We start from the raw sequence: 20,186 nt of genomic DNA, 5'->3' as shown, positions 1-20,186 counted from the left end.
CATGCAATATAGTTGTTATAAAACTGTTATTAGATTTGTTATTGAATAATTACATTCTTATTAGGTTAGGAATTAAATTAGGTTATTAGCCTGTAAAAAATGCAAATCTCAGAAATAACAGATCCGTGAATTAATTCTAAGCAAAACTAAATAAAATATTTTTGTGAATTAATATTTCATTTAGTTTTGCTCAGAATTAATTCAAAGTTCTGTTATTTCTGAAAGTTGCATTTATTACAGGCTAATAACCAAAAGCTATAATAGAAAAATCAAATCATAATTTGAAAAATATTTTATTTTACATTGTTTTTTTTTATTTTACATCAGTTTTATATTATATAATATGTACATTAAAGAGGATTGCAACATGTAACATTTTTTCACTAATTTAGCTTAAAGTTAACAGTAATTCTAGCATTAAGAAAAACATTTATGCACTTAAGATTATTTATATGTGACAAATAACTTTCGAATATAACATAATTGGAGGCCAATGCGGACTTTATCTCCAAAAAGAGATAGTCCCAGCACCCACTGGCTTAGATTCTAAAAATCTCGTCAGTGCGGACTCTGTCATTTAAAAATTGGCAGTCCCAGCACCCACCGACGTAATTGGAAGCCAATGCCCTCATCAAGTTTAAGCCAATGCGAACTGTATCAGGCAATTGATTTGTTATCTTACTTATAAATTTATTAAATAATAATTCTTCAACTATTAATAATCATTTCAATTAAAGAACGTAATGAATAACACTAACCTCTAAAGGACGGGAAGCCGATATATATATATTACTATGACATATACCTCAAAGTTTTAAATTGAAAACTTTAAAAATCGTTCGAAAACCATCCCCGTCCTCTAAGGGTTAAGACCAATAAGCATGAAAAAAAAATTAAGACCGATGAATAGGTTCAAACCAATTGACCAATAATTTTTAACCAATTAAAATAATTAATTACATTTATAAACAAAAAAAGATTAAGACCGATAAACAGGTTTAAACCAATTGACCAATAATAATTTTTAACCATTAAAAAAAAATTACATTTATAAACGAATTCGACGATTTAGTTTACCTCGCAGTATACAAAAAAGTTCGATGAGGCCAACATCTCTCGTAGAGCTTTGATAGCCATACTTCTGACTACTCCACACGTGTGTTTACTCCATTTCCTTCTCCTTAGCCTTATCGCTTCTTTCCTTTCGCTGCTTGGCAAAGCGAAACCATTCGCTGGCGATATTATCAAATTCAGTCTCTGTAAGACTGAACTGCGATGTTATTTCTCCTGCAAAAATTAAACACAATACATTAATGAAAACATTTAGAAATTTTTATTTATAAGTTTAAGAATATATATTAACATACCTTTTAGAATATTTATCACCTTTAAGTTAGAAATGCGAAAATTATTTCGTAACCCTTTCCAAGAACATTGCATCGCACATTCATTACTGAAGATTTTCTTCAGATTTCGATGTATGCTGTCCTTCGGATTATTTCCGCCGGTTTTTAAGATAAATTGTCTCTGTAACACAACAATGTTTATATACAAATTAAAATTTTAATATTATGAGATTAAACAATTAATAATAAAATTTATAAACTTACAAATTGCACTGCTATCTCCTTCGTACGTAATAATACCTTGTCAAATTCCTGTACAGCATCAATTGTTGTAAAAGGTAAGAATTCTTTCATTATTTCACAATCTTGATGTAGATCCGAAGCTCTTTGTGGATAGGATGTTTTTACAACATCCTCAAGTTTTTTTAAACGTTGTTTGACTTCTTTATGCGAAAGATTTAATACGGCTAGCATTCTTAATATTTGCTGTAGCATTTCTGCAAAATAAAATAATATACATAAATATACATAAAAACGTTCACAAATTTTAACATTATAAACAATCTTAAAAATTTACCTGTTATGTTTGAATTATTATCAGTTTGCAAATCATTAGTATTTTCAAATCCTAAAATATTTTAATAAATCCATTATATATAACAATAAAAATTTATTATGTCAATACTTTATTTATTATTTTTTTCAATAACGTACCTTCTATTATTATCGGTGTGTTGAGGTCTATATTACTTGCAACATGTGATTCCATTTCTCGTTCTGAAAATGTATTAACGTATTATTTTTTATAATACAATTATTGCGAATTATATATTATTATATGTTATAATTGTTATATGTTAACCTTGTTGTGCAGTTGCTGCCATAGCATAGTCGCTTGCGTTTGATATGGTTGGGATTGCGTTTGATTGTGATTTATTTAATATAGATGCATTTGATACGAATGCATTGGAAATAGATGCATTCGACATAGATGCATTTGATATAGATGCATTAGAATATTCATATTCTAAACTGAGCGTATCAGGATACAAGGGTGATGCTGATATTGCATTCGAATACAAGCGGCTTTCTGTAAATAAAACAATAAATTTTATTTAACATTTATAATTGTGCAAAAAAATCATTTAAGTATTACACTTTAATATTTATGTAATTGAATTATTAATTCAAATATTGATAAACATTAAATTTTCATATAATACATACTTTTTTTATTTGCACATGGGTCAGATTCTTCCTCACTACTGCAACAATTGAAAGGAATATGTTGCCTTTTCCCTCGTCCTAATCTTTCTTCATCTGTTGTTTCATAATTTGCATCTGATGCATTTTTCCGAGCGGATTCAAGAGATGCTGCAATGAAAAAAAGAAAGTATAGTATTTAGTAAAATCGTGAAAATGTTCAAAAATCTAATTTTGTATTATTTATTATGCAATGTAAGATATAAAAATCTTTAAATACTTACTACAATATTTTATAAAGTTCACGTCATATCGTTTCCACGTATTATTTGGATGAGCACAATTTGCTATTAGCGTTGCACAATTGGCTGTCCGTGGTGGCCACCAACATTCACGAACTATATTATTATGTTGAATGAGCCACAATATTGGAATTTCAGAAAAAGTTCCATCCGACAAAAATTTTACTACAGCGTAGTTTGTTTCTTTATTTACTTTGGCCATGATCTTTTAATGTAATCTAAAAAAAAAATAACATCAATTTATAAGGTCTAGAGAAATAAAAATCTTTTTACTAATTTTATCATATTTTGATTGAGAAGAATTTATTCATAAAATTAATAAAAGTTTCATATTTCCAAATCGTCAGTTTAGGAATAAATAAAGCGACATAATTGGACGATTCTCTATGTTAATAATTTTAATCGAATAATTAAACTTTTTTCCAATTTTAAACTTTATTATATAAATGTTACTAAATCTTTGCTATTTTGTACACTTACCTCAATACCAAATAGTGCCCTTGTACATAAATCCGCTAGATATATTCAGTGTTTATTTGATAAACACGAAAGAATCAATTTTAATTTTGAAAATTTTTTATAGTTCATTATTAACGTTAAAAAACTTCTTAATTCACATTACCTTTATATGAAACATTATAATACATGCAATCAAATTTATTGCATCTAATTTTCAATAATTTACGCTGCAATATATCACGAGTGCAATAAGGATACAGGACAAAATTCAATCTGAGCAGTGAAAAATCTATCTATGCTTTCATAGAGTTTAAACCAGTGCGGACTCTATCTCCAAAAAAAGATAGTCCCAGCACCCACTGGCTTAGACTCTGAAAATCTCGTCAGTGCGGACTCTGCCATTAAAAAATTGACAGTCCCAGCACCCACTGACGTGATTTGAAGCCAAAGCCCTCATAGAGTTTAAACCAGTGCGGACTCTATCTCCAAAAAGAGATAGTCCCAGCACCCACTGGCTTAGACTCTGAAAATCTCGTCAGTGCGGACTCTGTCATTTAAAAATTGGCAGTCCCAGCACCCACCGACGTAATTGGAAGCCAATGCCCTCATCAAGTTTAAGCCAGTGCGGACTCTACCTCCAAAAAGAGATAGTCCCAGCACCCACTGGCTTAGACTCTGAAAATCTCGTCAGTGCGGACTCTACCATTAAAAAATTGACAGTCCCAGCACCCACTGACGTGATTTGAGGCCAAAGCCCTCATAGAGTGTAAACCAGTGCGGATTGTATCAGACAATTGATTTGTTATTAGAAATCATCCTTATAAATTTATAAATTACAGTTTTTATAAATGTAAGACCAATATAGAAGAAAAAATATTAAAACCAACAAAAACCGATGGAACTTTGACTAATAAAGAAATATTTATTAATGTAAGACCAATATAGAAGAAAAAATATTAAAACCAACAAAAACCGATGGAACTTTGACCAATAAAGAAATATTTATTAATGTAAGACCAATATAGAAGAAAAAATATTAAAACCAACAAAAACCGATGGAACTTTGACCAATAAAGAAATATTTATTAATGTAAGACCAATATAGAAGAAAAAATATTAAAACCAACAAAAACCGATGGAACTTTGACCAATGAAGCAATATTTATAAATGTAAGACCAATATGTTGAATAAAAAAAATTCAAGACCAATAATAAGAAAAAAATTTGAGACCAATAAGCATAAAAAAAATTAAGACCAATAAAAACCGATGGACTTTAACCAAATAAGAAATGTTTACAAATAATGGATCAATACGTACAGATCAGTCATTTAAAAAAAATTCAAGATCATAAGCATAAAAAAATAAGAAAACCAAGAAAAACCGATAAACCTTAATCGAAAACAGTGTATTTCTGATTATTTCCGCCGGTTTCTAAGATAAATTGTCTCTGTAACACAACAACCTTGATATATAAATTCAAATTTTAATGTTATTTAAGCATAACAAGAAATAAAGACCATGACCTATATAAGCATAATGAAAAATAAAGACCGATAAAAACCAAAAAACTTTTATTTGATATGGTATTGCAATTAAACAGTATTTTCTGTTGCAGTAAGTAAAAGCGGAATTGTGATGTAAGAGCCTACTTCAGAAAGATTTTTAACTTTCAAACATTTTCTGGTTATTCGTGTTACTGGAATTTTAATAGTATTTGAAGTCGTATTCTTTGCAATTTGAAATATGCCAAGTCTTTCTGAAGGACATGGTGTTGTGAAAAAAGAAGTTGGATTTAAAAAACACTGCGCAAGAACAAATAAAACATTATTTTCTTCAAATATTTCTAAAATAAAAGCCACCGACTTGTTATCTATTAAAACACAATTATCAATTTCATTTATACCAATTTTGAAATTTTGAAATTGTAGATAAGAAATTCTGTTGTTTTTAAAAATAATGATTGGATATTGCATAACGCGGAACGGTTGGATTGGAAGCTGTGATTCTTCGAATATACGATTGGACAACTCTTCTAAAGGTTTTCCGGATTGGTGTAATTTTCGTTTTATTTTCTGCATATAATTTTCGTATTTGAAACAACTAAAATTATCTAAGCAACCAAAGGTTTGTACATCTTTGGCTATATGAAGCAAGTTGTGAACATTATAAGACAGATATTCATCACCGTAGATATTACCAAAATTAGAAACAAACCATATTAACAATGAATTCGCATAATCATTGAATGAAATACATAATTGAGGATCAGCCAATATCCTTACAGCAATGCTAAGAGTAACAAAGTGATTGTAACAATACGGAGATAGCACAGATTTCATAACAATTATACCCGTGTATAACAAAAATTGACGGAATTCCGTTGCCTTCCATCTGTCTACATCATTTAAAGATCTAGGTTTTCTTGAAAATTCGGATGAAATGCAATATTTTATCGCTAATAAATCATGTGAAACGGAATCAACATCACCTGTTACTAATCTGACATCTTTTTTTCCTCTGACCCATAATTGCAACATTCGTTTCATAACACCTAAACAAACAAGATGCATATAATCCAATCCAATTTGCAATACCATGTCAATTGAAAGTCTCTCTAAAATAGAATCACCATTATGATGTTCGGATTGAGTCCGATTTCTAAATGACTGATCTGTACGTAAAGCGTTATTTGTTTCTGGAAAAATCACTCTATTTCGCACAAAATCACCTTCTTGAATGCATTTAGAACATGCAAAATATCCCGTATGACCTTTTGTACATGTAATAAATGATTTTGCTGGAGCATCACATACTATTGCATTTACAATAACTACATATTTTTTATTGGAAACAATTATACCATTTTTGGAAAGTAATACCAATTCATCGACAAAGTTTGCTAAGAAATCATTGCAATTATTTGGTTTGCACATACCGTGATAAACTCCAATTATAACTGGCAACGTATATATATCAATATCTTGAATAGAAATCATTATTGGCCAGAATTGACTACCAGAACTTTTTGAAATTGGCAACCCATCAACATTAATATTAATCTTAATGTTATTATCATTAATAAAATTTGAATACATTTTTATTGATCGTTTCAAACCTGATGCAAGACCAAAATGGATATATTTACCACTGCCCAGCGAAATAAAAGTTGCAGATGTATTGCGTGGTGTTTTAACTAAAACCCTAACATCAGTAGGCAATTCAACGTGACCGTGTTTCCTCAAAATTTGTAGTAATTTGTTTGAAGTATTATGTGATATACAACGCTCAATTATGAATTGTTGTAAATCTTCTGTTAAAGTTGTACCATTATTGCATTCGCTATCTGTTGAAAAACTTTCCTGCAATTCAGAGTTATGCTGAACATTTTCGTTATCTGACAGCAATTGTGCTGATAATTCATTATTTTCGTCTTCATCTTGGGAAATGTTAATTTTAGACGTTTCAACACTATTAATCATAGTTGTTTTTGTATTTGTCATTGCACTAGACGCCTCATCCAATTTAATTAAATGCAAAGTATTATAATTAAGAACTTTATTTAATTCGTGATTTATTAATTGATTCTTTCGCCTTTTGCATAAAAACTGAATATCTTTAGGCATGATGTATTACTATAATAAAAAAATAAAAAAAAATGATAAACAAATATAAAATATATATATATATATATACAATATTTTCAATTATAGATTAGTATAGATTTGTTGTTAGTACTAATATGTCAGTTATTAAATTATACAAAGTATAATTATACAAGTACAAAGTATTTAACTTTTTAGTAACTTTGTAACAACTTTCTTAACAATTTTTAATTTTCCATTTGCTCTTATAATCTTTGAACATCAAATTTTCAACATAAAAATATTAAAATTGAAATAGATTGCAATTTGCATAAGTTTCAATATATAATTTTGTAAATATTATAAAATATAATCTAATATCGTATCCTAAATATATAATCTAAATATCGTAATTATGAAAAAGTTACTTACCAACAACGGAATTCTAATCGTGTCCCAAAGTCTGCACCGCAGTTAACAGTTGCCAAAAGTTTTAAATTAGTTTACAGCTCGCTGTTTATCGCCACTGTAATACTGAAAAAATTGAAGATAATTATAGCATTTAATCTTATTAATACATAAATTTATAAAGAAATATATAAAAATGCATACGTATTTGACACGCACAATGTGAGAGACGTCTAGCATTTGTTAAAAAAATAACACGTATGAAAAACTTGAATATCAAAACAAAAGCATGTAACACACACGTGTATGCAAATATATACAGAGTGTTCCAGACTTATCGCAATACCCTTGAATGTCAGATTTTGAGATTATTTCTGAGATGAAAATGTAAACATCAAAATTAATGGGTGTTACGATAGATATGGAACATCTTGTGTGTGTGTATTTAAATCAAACGATAAGTATAAATAAGACAATGTAAAATTCTAAATAAAGATGATAAATATTTTTACAGACTCTAGTATTATAAATAACAATTTATCAAGAACCAAAAGATGATAAATCCTAAACAAGACAATGCATTCTTGACACAAAAAGAAAGCTTCATTAAGGGGTATAAACAGGGTAAAATTTTGAAAAAATCGATTTTTCAGGCCATATATGAACAAGAATATCAATATTCCCTGATTTTATTTAAGCAACGCATACGATCAATTTGCTGTCAACGAGGCAAAAACAGCTGTTTAAGGTTACCTCTTGTAAAACAGCCTTAATTATATTATACAAGGCTATAAAAATTTGTATATATACTTGAATATTAATTGCATAAAAATACCATTAAAAAAATTACCTGACTTTATTATATATATATATATAATACTCGCACGCTCCATTATACCGTGTCGTGAAAGGAGAAAAAAAAGTATCATTTACGTATCATTCGATTTACGATCCATTAGTTATTTACGTATCGTACTTTTACGAGGAACTCACGTTTCACGGTATAACGCCGTGTATATAAGAAGATAACGCGATCATAAAGAAAATATTGCTGTCGTTTACAAACCAATTGCAACGAGCTAACTAGACGACGAAAGATTCTCCTCCAATCCATCGATGAATTTGGCACGCTTCTCTTCCACCAACAGTCAGTCGATGTATATGTCTTTCTTGGTGCTGACGTCGATCAATCTTAAGCCGAGCATGGTGTTAGCAGGAGAGAAGTGATCAAACGCCGGTTCGACGACCACCGAGACGAAGTTCTTGTCCAGCACCAAGTCCTTGAACCTCACGCAATCGCCTACCAACCAGTCGTTGTTCATTGATTCTATTCTTATTTATTGTAAAAAAAAAAGAAAGTTATTGCTAAAACTCATTGAAAAAATAATTCAAGTCGAGTTCAATTGTGGGAAGAGCGCTTTTCTCTTACCAACAAGTTTCGCCTTCACTGCCTGATACGGCAATCTTAGGAACTCGCTTTTCAACGGCTGCAGACTACTGTGTTGCACTATCGTCACATCACCGAAGTCACAGAAGTACACAGACACTTCATTATCGCTGATAATATTGGTAACGTATATACCCTGAAAAAAAATCAAGTGAGTTAATTGAAAAACTATTCTTTCTTCGCGTAACTGTAAAATGATGTGTGTATTATCTATATAAATTTATAGATCTATAGACAGAGATGTGCGAGATCGCATACCTGTACCAGTCATTGTTGAATATCCCCGCGTAGAGCATGCCCTTGCTGACAGTTTCCAATGGTAGACCATCGTATGTGATGTAGCACTTTTGCAGATCTTCCATCATTGCCTGGAAAAAGATAAAATTCCGATATAATGATTTATTTTGTTTGACTGCTTAAGCTTCAACATAGGCAAAAAATATATGCCTTTGTACGTACTTTCAGCTCATTCGCATCATTTAATGGTTGCACGTTAAAGTGTCCCGAATGTGCGGCCAACGTTATGTGAACATCAAAGTACTGGCCGATATTCGAAATCGTGGGCGGGTTCAATTTGCCGACAGGCTCGAGAGCACGAGAATTCTTGCGTTCCACGCGTTTCTTGGTCTTGATATTATTGTTGCTGTCTTCGTTGACTCTGCAAATGTAATGATAAAGCGTTTACGATCAAGCTTAAAAACTAAAGAACGCAAGAGCAGTGGAACAGAATACAAAAAAATATGAAACACAAGTCAAATGTAACAGACATATCCCTCTCTAAAAAAAAGGCATATTATTATTTACTTTTGAAGTTTCTTTTCGTTGTCATCGTGACGATTATCGATCGATTTATCTATTGTCAAGTTCGCGTAGATGATTTCATTTATTATCGATCGGTTGTCAGAGATGATTGCGTTTGACAGTTTGTAAGAAAAGAAAAAAAGGCGCGCGCTACACGTGCGCACGTATGTCCTAGTTATAAAATATACAATAAAAGACACAACAATAAGACGATGCATTCTTGACACAAAGAGAAAGCTTCATTAAGGGGGACTTCTATCTTGTTAGGCAAAAAAAAATCGTTTCTTTTTTGTATTTTTTAAAAGGCTGGGACTTCGAGAATGTCTCTAAAATGGCACAAAGATACGAATACTTACTTTAATAGCTGGCTGTCCAAGTTCACTGCTTGATTAATGGAGGCCAGTATGTTATTCGGTCCGACTCTTTTAAATATCTCCACCACCGGGATTCCACCGGATGCTATTCTGATGACTTTCGTCAAAAGCAGATCCGTGTCCGAGACTAGCTCGCGGAATCTGGCCACGAGCTTATCGTCGTACATCGTCGCAGTAATGATGTCCAGATAGATTTGTGTCGCCCAGATGCGTCACCTAAGCAGGAAGGATGCAGAATATCTTCTCCAAGGGATGCAGCAAATTGGATTTGTACTGCTCCTTGTATCCCTCGTCGATGAAGAAAACCGTGACGAGTCCGGCCTCGGATTCTATACATTGGACTCGATGCCAATAGTCGTCCTCTTGAACGGTCTAAAAATGGCCGATGATCCTGCTGACGCCGAGGTTGATTCCTTCTCATGATTGTAATGCTTCTTCATATCAATCACCAAAGCACGCGTGCGCAAGTGTCGTGTAGCTCTCACGGTCCAATTGCGCGCGTACAAGCAATGCACGCGGCGCAATAAAATGTACGAGCCAATCGCGCGCATAGAAGACAATGCGCGCGCTGTATACCGTTAGTACCGTTAAATAACCTAATGTAAATAACGTAATATTAGCTATTTACATTAGAGTCCGTATCCGGTTTCTGCTAATGACTAATAAATCCCGCGTAATTGAAAATAATAAATTAAATTATTGCAGAAACATTATAATACAAATTTCTTTACCAATATCAAAATAATTGTTATATGACAGGTTTCATAACATTAATATAAAATCAATATAACATTTGTTGTATAATATGTTATATTTATGTTACATTACTTCTATTTTTAAATAACGAGAAGCTAACAAAGCAATGTAACAGCTATGAAATAGCTATTATATTGCGTCTAAAAAAGAAATTTATATTAATGTAATATAAATACCGTGTAACATCTGTTACATTACATGTTACTTTCATGTTATGTTGCAGTTAAATTCAGTGTTTGCTGGGAAGTTGCACTTAATGTCAGGGTTATTAGTTATGTATTATCGCAGGTTCATTACGTTGGGATTGACTTGAGATCAAGTACACAAAGTCTGCAGCCATAAAACGCGTCTTCGTACAAAGTTGTAAACATTCAACTATTACCGTTTATAAAGTTGACACGTTAACATCATGATATGACACAACCCCTGTCTTGAGACAGTAGAAAGATTGCATTTTCGAATGAAACATTGCGCACGTCCAATCAGATAATAAAAGATCTGTCGCGCGGTGGCACATGTAACAAGAAGAGACATAATTATTATATTCATGACACGCGCGACAGTGATGCGTGATAGGACATACCGAGTAAAAGCACGCGTCCATTTTGCACTAATCGCACCGATAAATGTATTCCCAAAATGTTGCGAATGTTAATCTTGTTACGTTTGATTCCAATTCGAAGATTCGTTTGATATTTGTTAAAACTACCAAAGTGTTGAGGATCACGTGGCAATGATGCACGCTTATGCGAGAAAAAGACAAATTGAAGAGAAATCTAAGATCCTGTTTTCATACAAGATTTTACGAGACAACGAACTGAGACTCTAATCTGTGCTATGTGAAATCCTAAGTATTTATTTGTAAGAATTATGTATAAGCTTGACGCGTGCGCGGATATTGTTATCATATACACGAAAGATGAAAAAGATCTGCGTATGATATATATATATGAATACGTTTTTATGACGTTTGTCTATTGCTTCCGATGCTCAAAGATGTAGGATAATTACGCTTGTACTTCTTAAATTGATATATTTAACGCAGGACTATATGTATCTCTGCAATTACAACACGATACAAATTTATTCGAGATTCGATTGTTGGAAATATTAGGCAGATAAGATAATCGTCGCTATAGTTTTGAATGAAATCTCTCACCTCAAGAGAGAGATAGTAAAAGTAATAATTTACTTACAATGAATTTTGTGCATACGGTACTTCCTGGACGCGAGTGAAACGGCAGGAAGTATTATTTACAGATGAAACCAATAGTTATTAAATGATAGATCGCTTGGTGTATAAGTAGAATACGATCGCATTCATCAAGTATAGCATGAATATTCCATGTTAGATAGAGACGCAAAAGATATACGATGCTTGGTTCACGATATCTCACTGCAGAGATTCGACATTTCGAAAATAATACCGTTGTAATTACAGATGAAAATCGTGTGATATTAAACAGCATTCGCGAGCTGTGTGATGTTATTGCGACGACGAACATTACTTGATTATTCTATTCGCGGCACTTAAAAATGTATGTCAGTGTGCACAAGGATACGCGATATATGAATATTCTCGTGAATTATAATTCTGGGTCTTTCTAGAAATTATGGCTTTGTTAGTTATGACTTTGTTGATTTTTCAACACGGAGAGCACGTGTACCGTGACTGAAGAGTTCGATTTGATCATCGTTTTATTTCCATATTGCTTTGTGATATTAGTTTCTTAAAGATTAACAACCTTTGCACTGCCTATAAGTCTCAAGTATTATATATACTATATTATATAATTATTGTAAAGTGTGAGTTGTGTACTGGTTATGTTAGAGCTTGAAATTTATGATAATTTCGCGCAGCACATTGTTTTACATACGAAGATAGATCATTTAAAGACCCTGGCCTTCCAATGTGAAACATGCTGAGCCTTGATTAAGTTATTTTGCTACTTTTATAACATGTAATATGATAAAAATTGAGTAGGAATAATAATGAGGTATAATATTTACTCTAATGATATTCAATACTATTTAATCTAATGGCAAATGTGGCGAGTTACAAGTTGGAACAATTGTTTGTACAGGTTTGCATAGAGGTTTCTCCTTTTAAATATTACTTAGACTATTGGTGTGTCATTCATATTCAATTGTTTTATCAACAATTGTATTGACGATTGTATGGACTTTTGAGACCCATGATGTTAATTAATATCGTTGTACTTTCTTGTGAAAAGTTATTATCAAATTATTCACTAGATTTGCAGTTTGCGACAAAAATAATCAATCTTCGTTAATTGGCGTATATTTATCGACGGATTCTTATTAACTTGTAACACGATCAAAGAGAAAAGTGTGACCCGTCTGTATCCAGCAGTATTGTAGAGTATGTTCAATGAGCTGTGTTGTAACTTACACGTTAGATCGGCAGTAGAAATTTTTACCAAATATTTCTTGGTAATATACAGTACCGTCCGTGAGTTCGTGAACGTTGATGGCAGAGAGACGGTTTTTGTATCGAAGCATCCTTTTTTTTTTTTTTTTTTTGGTCAGCAATTTTTACTCTGTACATATTTACCTTTAAGCTTATCAATTGTTGACGAACTCGGGAACGGTAGGGTATCCACACAGTAGTTTACGTCCAACCGAATAGTTGCGATATAACTATTTGATAGATCTCTTCACCGAAATAACTCCATTAAAGCTCTAATGCAACGTCAAACAATATAACAGACGTACAGAATTGTAACGCACTCTGTCAATATTTTGTCAGTGCGTGTGTATGTATGTTTTGTCGAAAACAGAATACGCGTTTACAAAATGTAAGAAAGAAAAATGTATATATAGTACAAATTAGTTCTCCCTCTCCCTCTCTCTCTCTCTCTCTCTCTCTCTCTCTCTCTCTCTCTCACGCTTTGCTCTCGTGAGCGAAGCCGAAAAAACACAAGTTGATCCGCAATTTTTTATTTCGTTAGTTGCATCATTGAGAGGCATATTTCTGGTACGACATATCTAATTCTATTGTAAAAGTAGTTGTTATTCAATACACGTTCTCGAAAACTTTCTTCGATGTAGATGTTATCATTACGCGAATACCAATAACGGTCGTAAACTTTTAGTAATTAGACGATATGAATGTTATCTTTCGCATGGATCTTCGCATAAATGTTAAAACGTTCACAAGTGACTTTTCAAGAATGTTTTCAATGTGAATGATCACTGCAAGTGTATAATTCGGGTGCAAAATAAAACCATATTATATGTATCTAAATACTGTGTCGATTTTATGTTGGGGTGAACAGTCGTACCGATTGCAAGTTGATGTAAAACTACTCGCGATGTAACGATGAAAAATAAATCAACTATTTGGCTAGCTAGGAGCGATCGCTCTCCTCCGTTTTTCACCCGAAAATTATTGTTGAAACGGAGAATCGCGAAATAATACAAGATAGTGTATTTTAAATATTTATTCCTTTTTTCATTCTCAAAGGACAATTTGTTTTTATTATAAGATAACATTATCCTAATCTTCGAGGGCTCGACACCCCCGCCGTACCTAAATTACTCTTTATATAACATCTTTTGTCTTTCCTCGGTACAACGTAGACAAGTCCGTTTGTCTTCGTATTGGCTTTCCACTCGATATCACTGTCACTCATCGCAGCCAATCGAATCGTTACCACGTCCGGTTTTTGCTTTCGCTCCCCCTGTGTATCTCTCATCTCGTTTATATACTGTACTTTATACAAATTGATTTTGAAAGTTTTATGGCATTTTACCGTCGGTGGTAAACTGAGATGACAAGCATCCTTTAGATGTGCAACGTAAGATAATCACGAAAGCAAATCGAGATTTGGTAAAATAAAAGTTATGTTTTATGAAAAACAATTATATGATTAGTGTAGTGCTCGAGTGTCTAGGTACTAGACCGCACACAGCTAATTTGTCCCCTAATTAATTTTGACTATTCAAGCGATTAGGTAGTCGGTCCAGTTCGATCTCGCAGATGCTTCACAATTGTCACATTTATTTTTACCTTTATTTTTAGAGTTGTCGCGACTGGAATCGTGTTCTAAGAATGTTGAAACTTTCAAAGTGTACGACATAAAATTTTTAGATAAATCTATTGCCAATCAATCTAAATTTATACTTAACTACATAATTAGCTCCAATGTAGATTGATTGTTAATAAATTGTAAACTTAAAATAACGTACGTAAACACTATAAATATTAAATATTGGAATATTGAATGATATCTGAAAGTTTTAAACTATTCTTGAACAATCTCGGACAATAAATTTCCAACAGAGTGCAAAAAATGTAGTATACATCTTCGAGATATAACGACTAACGACAAATTGATATTCACACACACACGCACGAGCGCGCGCGCGCGCGCACACACACTCACATACACGCACAAAATAGTAAAACACCAGTCAAATTATTAACAGTACATTTGTTTCAGTACTGCTACAGTACTTAACACATGAACCCTATCAATTATGTGGTGTACCACAGTTTTTCATAAAACCACTTTTATTTCATCCAAACCTCGCTTTGTACACGCGATCGGCATTGTATTGGTTGCATCCAAATATTTAGCTCAAGATATACCGAACAAAACGAAAAAATCTACTATCGTTAATTGTGCTGCGAACTTTCCTTACATGTTAACGTGGAAGACACGAAGGAATCGAATCGTGCCAAGATGTACGGACGATAATTCTGAAATGTGTATATACCATCGACTGATTGCCAGTCAAAATTGTTCCGCTGCATTGCAACATCAAGATACCAATTATCGGATGTTGGCGCATTTAAATATAAAAAATAATAATAAACGCACGCGTATTTTCATGAGGTGCAGGGAACGAGTCATTCTTTATTTTGGAGTTAAGATACATGACCATCAAAAATTGAAAAAACTAAATATGTGTTTGTATAATCGATAAAATTTAAATTTACACAATTGTTCGAGTATTAATAATCGTAGAAATAATTAATTAATTTATTGACAACTAAAAAATTACTTGCCTGATTTGTTCAAACAACAATTACAATTACATTTATATGTACAAAGAGTCTCGTTCCTCTTCCTCCCTCGTGTGTTTATTATTATCGTTTAGATTAACGCTTAATTATTATTCTTCGGTCGTCTACAAACGAGGAATCAAAATCTAGATCGCTAACTAGACCTACATACGATTTACATGTTTTATCACACATATATATTACGGAACTGTAAATAATTATCAAAACTTTATTAGGTGACTACGGGAGCAGGACAATACGCCTACGGTTATGGCCAGCAGATGGGCTATTGGTATCCTGTGGATACCAATAGCCTAACCGGACCTAACCGTAGGCGTATTGTCCTGCTCCCGTAGTCACCTAATAAAGTTTTGATAATTATTTACAGTTCCGTAATATATATGTGTGATAAAAAATGTAAATCGTATGTAGATATATAATCGTGTACGACGGAATACGTTAACGATGATACCTAAGCGGTCTCTTCGTGCATCGAGTGCTATGCTCTTTCGTTCTTTCATCGATGAACAATGTCTTTACTTTTCTGTTAAAATCACACAATCAGATAAGAATTCTTATAAAGATATAAGCACAGCGTATAAATCTATTTTTTAATCATCCACAAATGGACCCAATGTAACATTCGGAACACCATAAATACAATGACACAGATGAGTGATCAACCATACGAAGAGACCACAAATCGCATTGTTAACGCACAATGTCATAGCAAATAATAAGCTTGAGCTCGCATTCGCACAAGGGAATCTTCGATCCAATGACATTTATGACAAACACATTCTCTTTTTCTCTTTTTTTTCTCTCTCTCTCTCTCTCTCTCTCTCTCTCTCTCTTTCACCCTTTTACTCTCCATTGAGAGAGATAATCATAGCAAAGTTTTATACATTAACCACCGACGATAAATATCACATAACGAGAAAAATTGCAACTCGTTATTCGACTCACGTGATTTATTTGTTTGCGGGAGCCCCGCACACCTTGGCGTACACGCGTCCGAAAGTCTAGCTACATCACAGGCGCCGTGTCTAGCTAATCGCTTTTCTATCTTACTAACTATATTCAGAATTGGTAGTCTCATATTCTGTATTTATTTCAAATGAACATTTGTCGCGCGCGCGCGTGCGAGCGCCTTGTTCATCGTTCAACTCCGAGATTTAACTGAAGGGGGCTTCTGGATGTCGCAGTGGCAAAAATATTAAAAAAGTATCAACAACGCAGTCGCCGCATACGTACGTCACTTGCGTAAGCGCAACGGGTGCGGGGCTCGCTTCAGTTTCGGGGGCCGCAAGGAAGAGTTCAGAGATATACCTGGTTCAACATTGCAAGCAAAAATGCATAAAAACTTGATTCAAATTCCTTTACTTTACAGCGGCGCTCTCACACGTCGTCGAGAAGCGTTGCGCCAATGTACGAGATAACGGAAACATGTAATTAAGAATACACGTTTCTAAGATGAAAATATAGAAAAAAAATAATAACGTGTTTTTAGTCTTTAAACGAATCTCTCTTATACGCGATAAAGACTCTCTCATGTCTATTTTTTTAATTATTTTTATTTTTTTTATTTTTTTTATTTTTTTTTTGCAAATTTATACCCTAGTTATAGAACCAATTATCCTACATATTACGTCGTCGAAAAAACGTGAATGTAAATGTTGGAGTAGGTATATGACAGAACGATTTTCGCGATAACCCCGGAGCAACTATGTCGCACGTAACAATTAGCCGGTCAATGATCAATTTCATTGCGTGGGGTACTGGTGTGGCATGGTATATGTCACCATGGTAGGTTGCTGGCCTGGTGGTAAGGGCGCACTTGCCGTCGGGGGTGCGGCGGTGGCTTGCGTCGGTTGCCAGGCTCCTGCAGTAGGAGCGGGCATTCTCATGCTGTTCATATATTGAGCCTGCTGCCCATAATATTGACCGTAATATTGTGCGGGCTGTAAAAACTGTCCTTGCATCTGCGGGTAACCCTGTGGATACCAATAGCCCATCTGCTGGCCGTAACCGTAGGCGTATTGACCGGCTCCCGTGGTCACCTATAATAAAATTTTGATGATTATTTACAGTTCCGTAATATACATGTGTGTGATAAAAAATGTAAATCGTATGTAGATATATAAAGTTTAGCTAATATATTATGGGATTCAAAAAGATAAATTAAGTAATTTACATAGGTCTAAGAAGGGTGCGAATGCTCTCAATATGCTTGCAAATAAATCTGAAATAAATACATACAAATGTACATAGATATATATACAACGATTGGATAAGCCTACTGTAAATGTTATGAGTACGTAAACAACCTGTTGAGCTTGATGATTGGCGTTAGGACCCACGCTGTTTGGATCACCGTTTTCTTTTCCCCAAAAACACTTAACAATGCTACCGTTGATTTCTGTATTATGTGTCGATTCGATGGCGTGTGTTGCGGCCTCCTTGGTTGTAAACTTGATAAAAGCGTATCCTTTGTCCTTGAACACTCTTATGTCCTGTATGGTGCCAAAAGGGGAGAATGTTTTCTTTATCAGCTCGTCCGTGATGCCGTTTGTGAAACCTCCGCAATATACAGTACAATTGGTCGGACTACTTTGGTTATACACCTGTTGGGAGCAACATTGCAATCAATCGTTGGATTATCCTGTTAAATTTCACATCAAATCGAAATACAAACAAAATCAATTTTCTTCTTCTCTTTTCTTTCTCTCTCATCTCAAGTACTGCATCTATGATGTTTGTATCTACTGCTAGTTACTTGTTTCACATCCATAATTGCATTAATCATAGAATTGGAATTTTATACGAAATATTCGTGAACAAGAATTTTCAAGTAAAAATAGATAGATTTTTCAAACACCCTGTATTATGTATTGTATAAATAAAAGTATCGTTAGGTTAAAACACAACGGATTTAAATGTTCCCACATAAGCTATTTAAAACAAATTTTAAAGAAATACAAATATAAATCATATTCCACATAATTTTGAAGATTCATAAAGCATTCGTCAAAACTATATGCAAACTATTACGAATATAATAAAAGATCATTTAAAAGCTGTTACAACATACAAAGTTGATATACAATAAAAATATAAAGTTAATATACAGTATAAGGCAAAATGTGCACGAAATATTAAACTTATCTTAAATTGCTCGATCGCAATTACCTAGAAACATAATCGTCCAGCTTGCTACGTACCTCTTCATAGTTGGGTTTACTATTGTTCGAGTGTCGCGGCCTCTCGGACCTCGGTGGCGGTGGTTTTCTAGTAGACCAATTTGTCCTGATGCTGCGCGAGCCCAGCCACTGACCGTTCATCGCGTTGATTGCCGCCTCGGCCTCAGATTTCTTCACAAATGACACAAATGCGTAACCCTTGCTCTTGAGCGTTTGCGGATCACGCACGATCCTGCAGTTACTGATCTCGCCGAAGGGAGCGAATGCTTCCTTCAGAGTCTGCGTCTCGATCTCTGGTGATAGATCCCCGACGAATATGTGATGGTGATTGCTGGTGTCGAGTTTAGGCTGATTGCCCGGACTGGTCGCCCAGTTAACCTTCATCTCCTTTTCCAGGAACGAGCGTTTGTTCATGGCGGCCAGTGCTGTGGCCGCGCACTGGTGATTCGTGAATTCGACGAAAGCATACGGATCGTTGCCGGGCTCGCGAATGATTTTGCATCCCTTGACTGCGCCGATCTGCGAGAAGAGCGCGCACAGAAGGTCCTCGGACACCGAGACGTCCAGGTTGCCCACGTACAGCGTACGCGGATTACTTTCCTCGCTCATGTCGCGCGCACTACGGACACTGCCGCGGCGAACTCGAACTTTTTTCGCTCGTTAAACTAGACTAGAAGTTTGTTGGTTGGCTTATTCGCTCGTTAGTTCGTTCGTTCGTTCGTTCGCTCGCTCGCTCGCTCACACACTTACCCCTCTCGCCGCGACCGCTCGTTGAGGCAGGCTTTTAGCGCTGCTAGCTTCCGCGCTGTTCCGCGCGTTGCTAACACAGCTCTCCGCGGGAACGCGTTCACGCTGCGATCGCAATTAAGTTCACATCACTCGCGCTGCAGTAGCTGCATTGGCAGCATTAGCCGCTTAACAGCAAGCACCAGGCTCGTTAACCCGCTTTTCTCCTTGCGCACGTCGACAATAAGAACGCTAAGCTACACCCAGCCTCTACGTCATACTAACATAAAATGGCCGCCTCGCGCTGTCCTGTTCACACACAGCCCACTTTCCCCTTTGACGCGCGCGTGCCGAATATCGGAGGGAGCGCGTTAAACGCGCGTCCGTCGAGTGCGTCTCGTACCTTACCTTCCGCTACTCGGCAATCGTCTCGTGTCGAGACTACGCACGGTGCAATCCACTCGCATAAATAAGACTAACGACGCTTCAACTCGCACGAAAGACACGTGTTTCTGTATCACCCGTCGAGTTTTCGTAACAGGTAGCGCG

At 34.5% G+C, this 20,186-nt stretch overlaps 2 protein-coding genes across 4 annotated transcripts; both read right to left on the bottom strand.

The window, feature by feature from the left end:
- Window positions 1–277: 277 nt before the first annotated feature.
- LOC105679086 (uncharacterized) lies at window positions 278–8,628 on the bottom strand. 3 transcript variants are annotated; one of them, XM_067348262.1, is made up of 11 exons: window positions 8,368–8,628; window positions 7,326–7,427; window positions 3,332–6,944; window positions 2,834–3,069; window positions 2,574–2,720; window positions 2,209–2,436; window positions 2,061–2,123; window positions 1,924–1,974; window positions 1,611–1,843; window positions 1,368–1,527; window positions 278–1,287 (listed from the first exon to the last, which is right to left on the bottom strand). In XM_067348262.1, exons 4-11 carry the CDS (start codon window positions 3,051–3,053, stop codon window positions 1,163–1,165), a joined length of 1,227 nt encoding a protein of 408 aa, XP_067204363.1. In that variant the 5' UTR covers window positions 3,054–3,069; window positions 3,332–6,944; window positions 7,326–7,427; window positions 8,368–8,628; the 3' UTR covers window positions 278–1,162. The 3 variants fall into 3 exon arrangements, with proteins under 3 accessions (XP_067204363.1, XP_067204364.1, XP_067204361.1); XM_067348263.1 differs by lacking the exon at window positions 3,332–6,944; XM_067348260.1 differs by lacking the exons at window positions 278–1,287; window positions 1,368–1,527; window positions 1,611–1,843; ... (3 more) ...; window positions 2,574–2,720; window positions 2,834–3,069 and having other exon boundaries at window positions 3,374–6,944.
- Window positions 8,629–13,204: 4,576 nt separating this feature from the next.
- Rox8 (TIA1 cytotoxic granule associated RNA binding protein Rox8) lies at window positions 13,205–20,182 on the bottom strand. The gene is made up of 3 exons (XM_012371146.2): window positions 18,933–20,182; window positions 18,039–18,335; window positions 13,205–17,771 (listed from the first exon to the last, which is right to left on the bottom strand). The coding sequence occupies exons 1-3, from the start codon at window positions 19,518–19,520 to the stop codon at window positions 17,475–17,477; spliced, it is 1,182 nt and encodes a 393-aa protein (XP_012226569.1). The 5' UTR covers window positions 19,521–20,182; the 3' UTR covers window positions 13,205–17,474.
- Window positions 20,183–20,186: the final 4 nt, after the last annotated feature.

The sequence above is a fragment of the Linepithema humile genome, chromosome 1 (assembly GCF_040581485.1).
Source record: "Linepithema humile isolate Giens D197 chromosome 1, Lhum_UNIL_v1.0, whole genome shotgun sequence".
NCBI classification, from domain to species: Eukaryota; Metazoa; Arthropoda; class Insecta; order Hymenoptera; family Formicidae; genus Linepithema; species Linepithema humile.
The sequence above is the reverse complement of the archived record's forward strand: the minus strand, read 5'-3'. Positions and strand labels throughout refer to the sequence as shown.

What these genes read in the sequence shown, in the direction of transcription:
- LOC105679086 (XM_067348260.1), bottom strand. Translation starts at nt 6,935, where the DNA reads ATGCCTAAAGATATTCAGTTTTTATGCAAAAGGCGAAAGAATCAATTA.
- Rox8 (XM_012371146.2), bottom strand. Translation starts at nt 19,520, where the DNA reads ATGAGCGAGGAAAGTAATCCGCGTACGCTGTACGTGGGCAACCTGGAC. An exon ending in GTAAACCCAACTATGAAGAG is followed by an intron (nt 18,336 to 18,932) that starts GTACGTAGCAAG and finishes TGCTCCCAACAG; the next exon opens with GTGTATAACCAAAGTAGTCC. An exon ending in CCAATCATCAAGCTCAACAG is followed by an intron (nt 17,772 to 18,038) that starts GTTGTTTACGTA and finishes ATTTTATTATAG; the next exon opens with GTGACCACGGGAGCCGGTCA.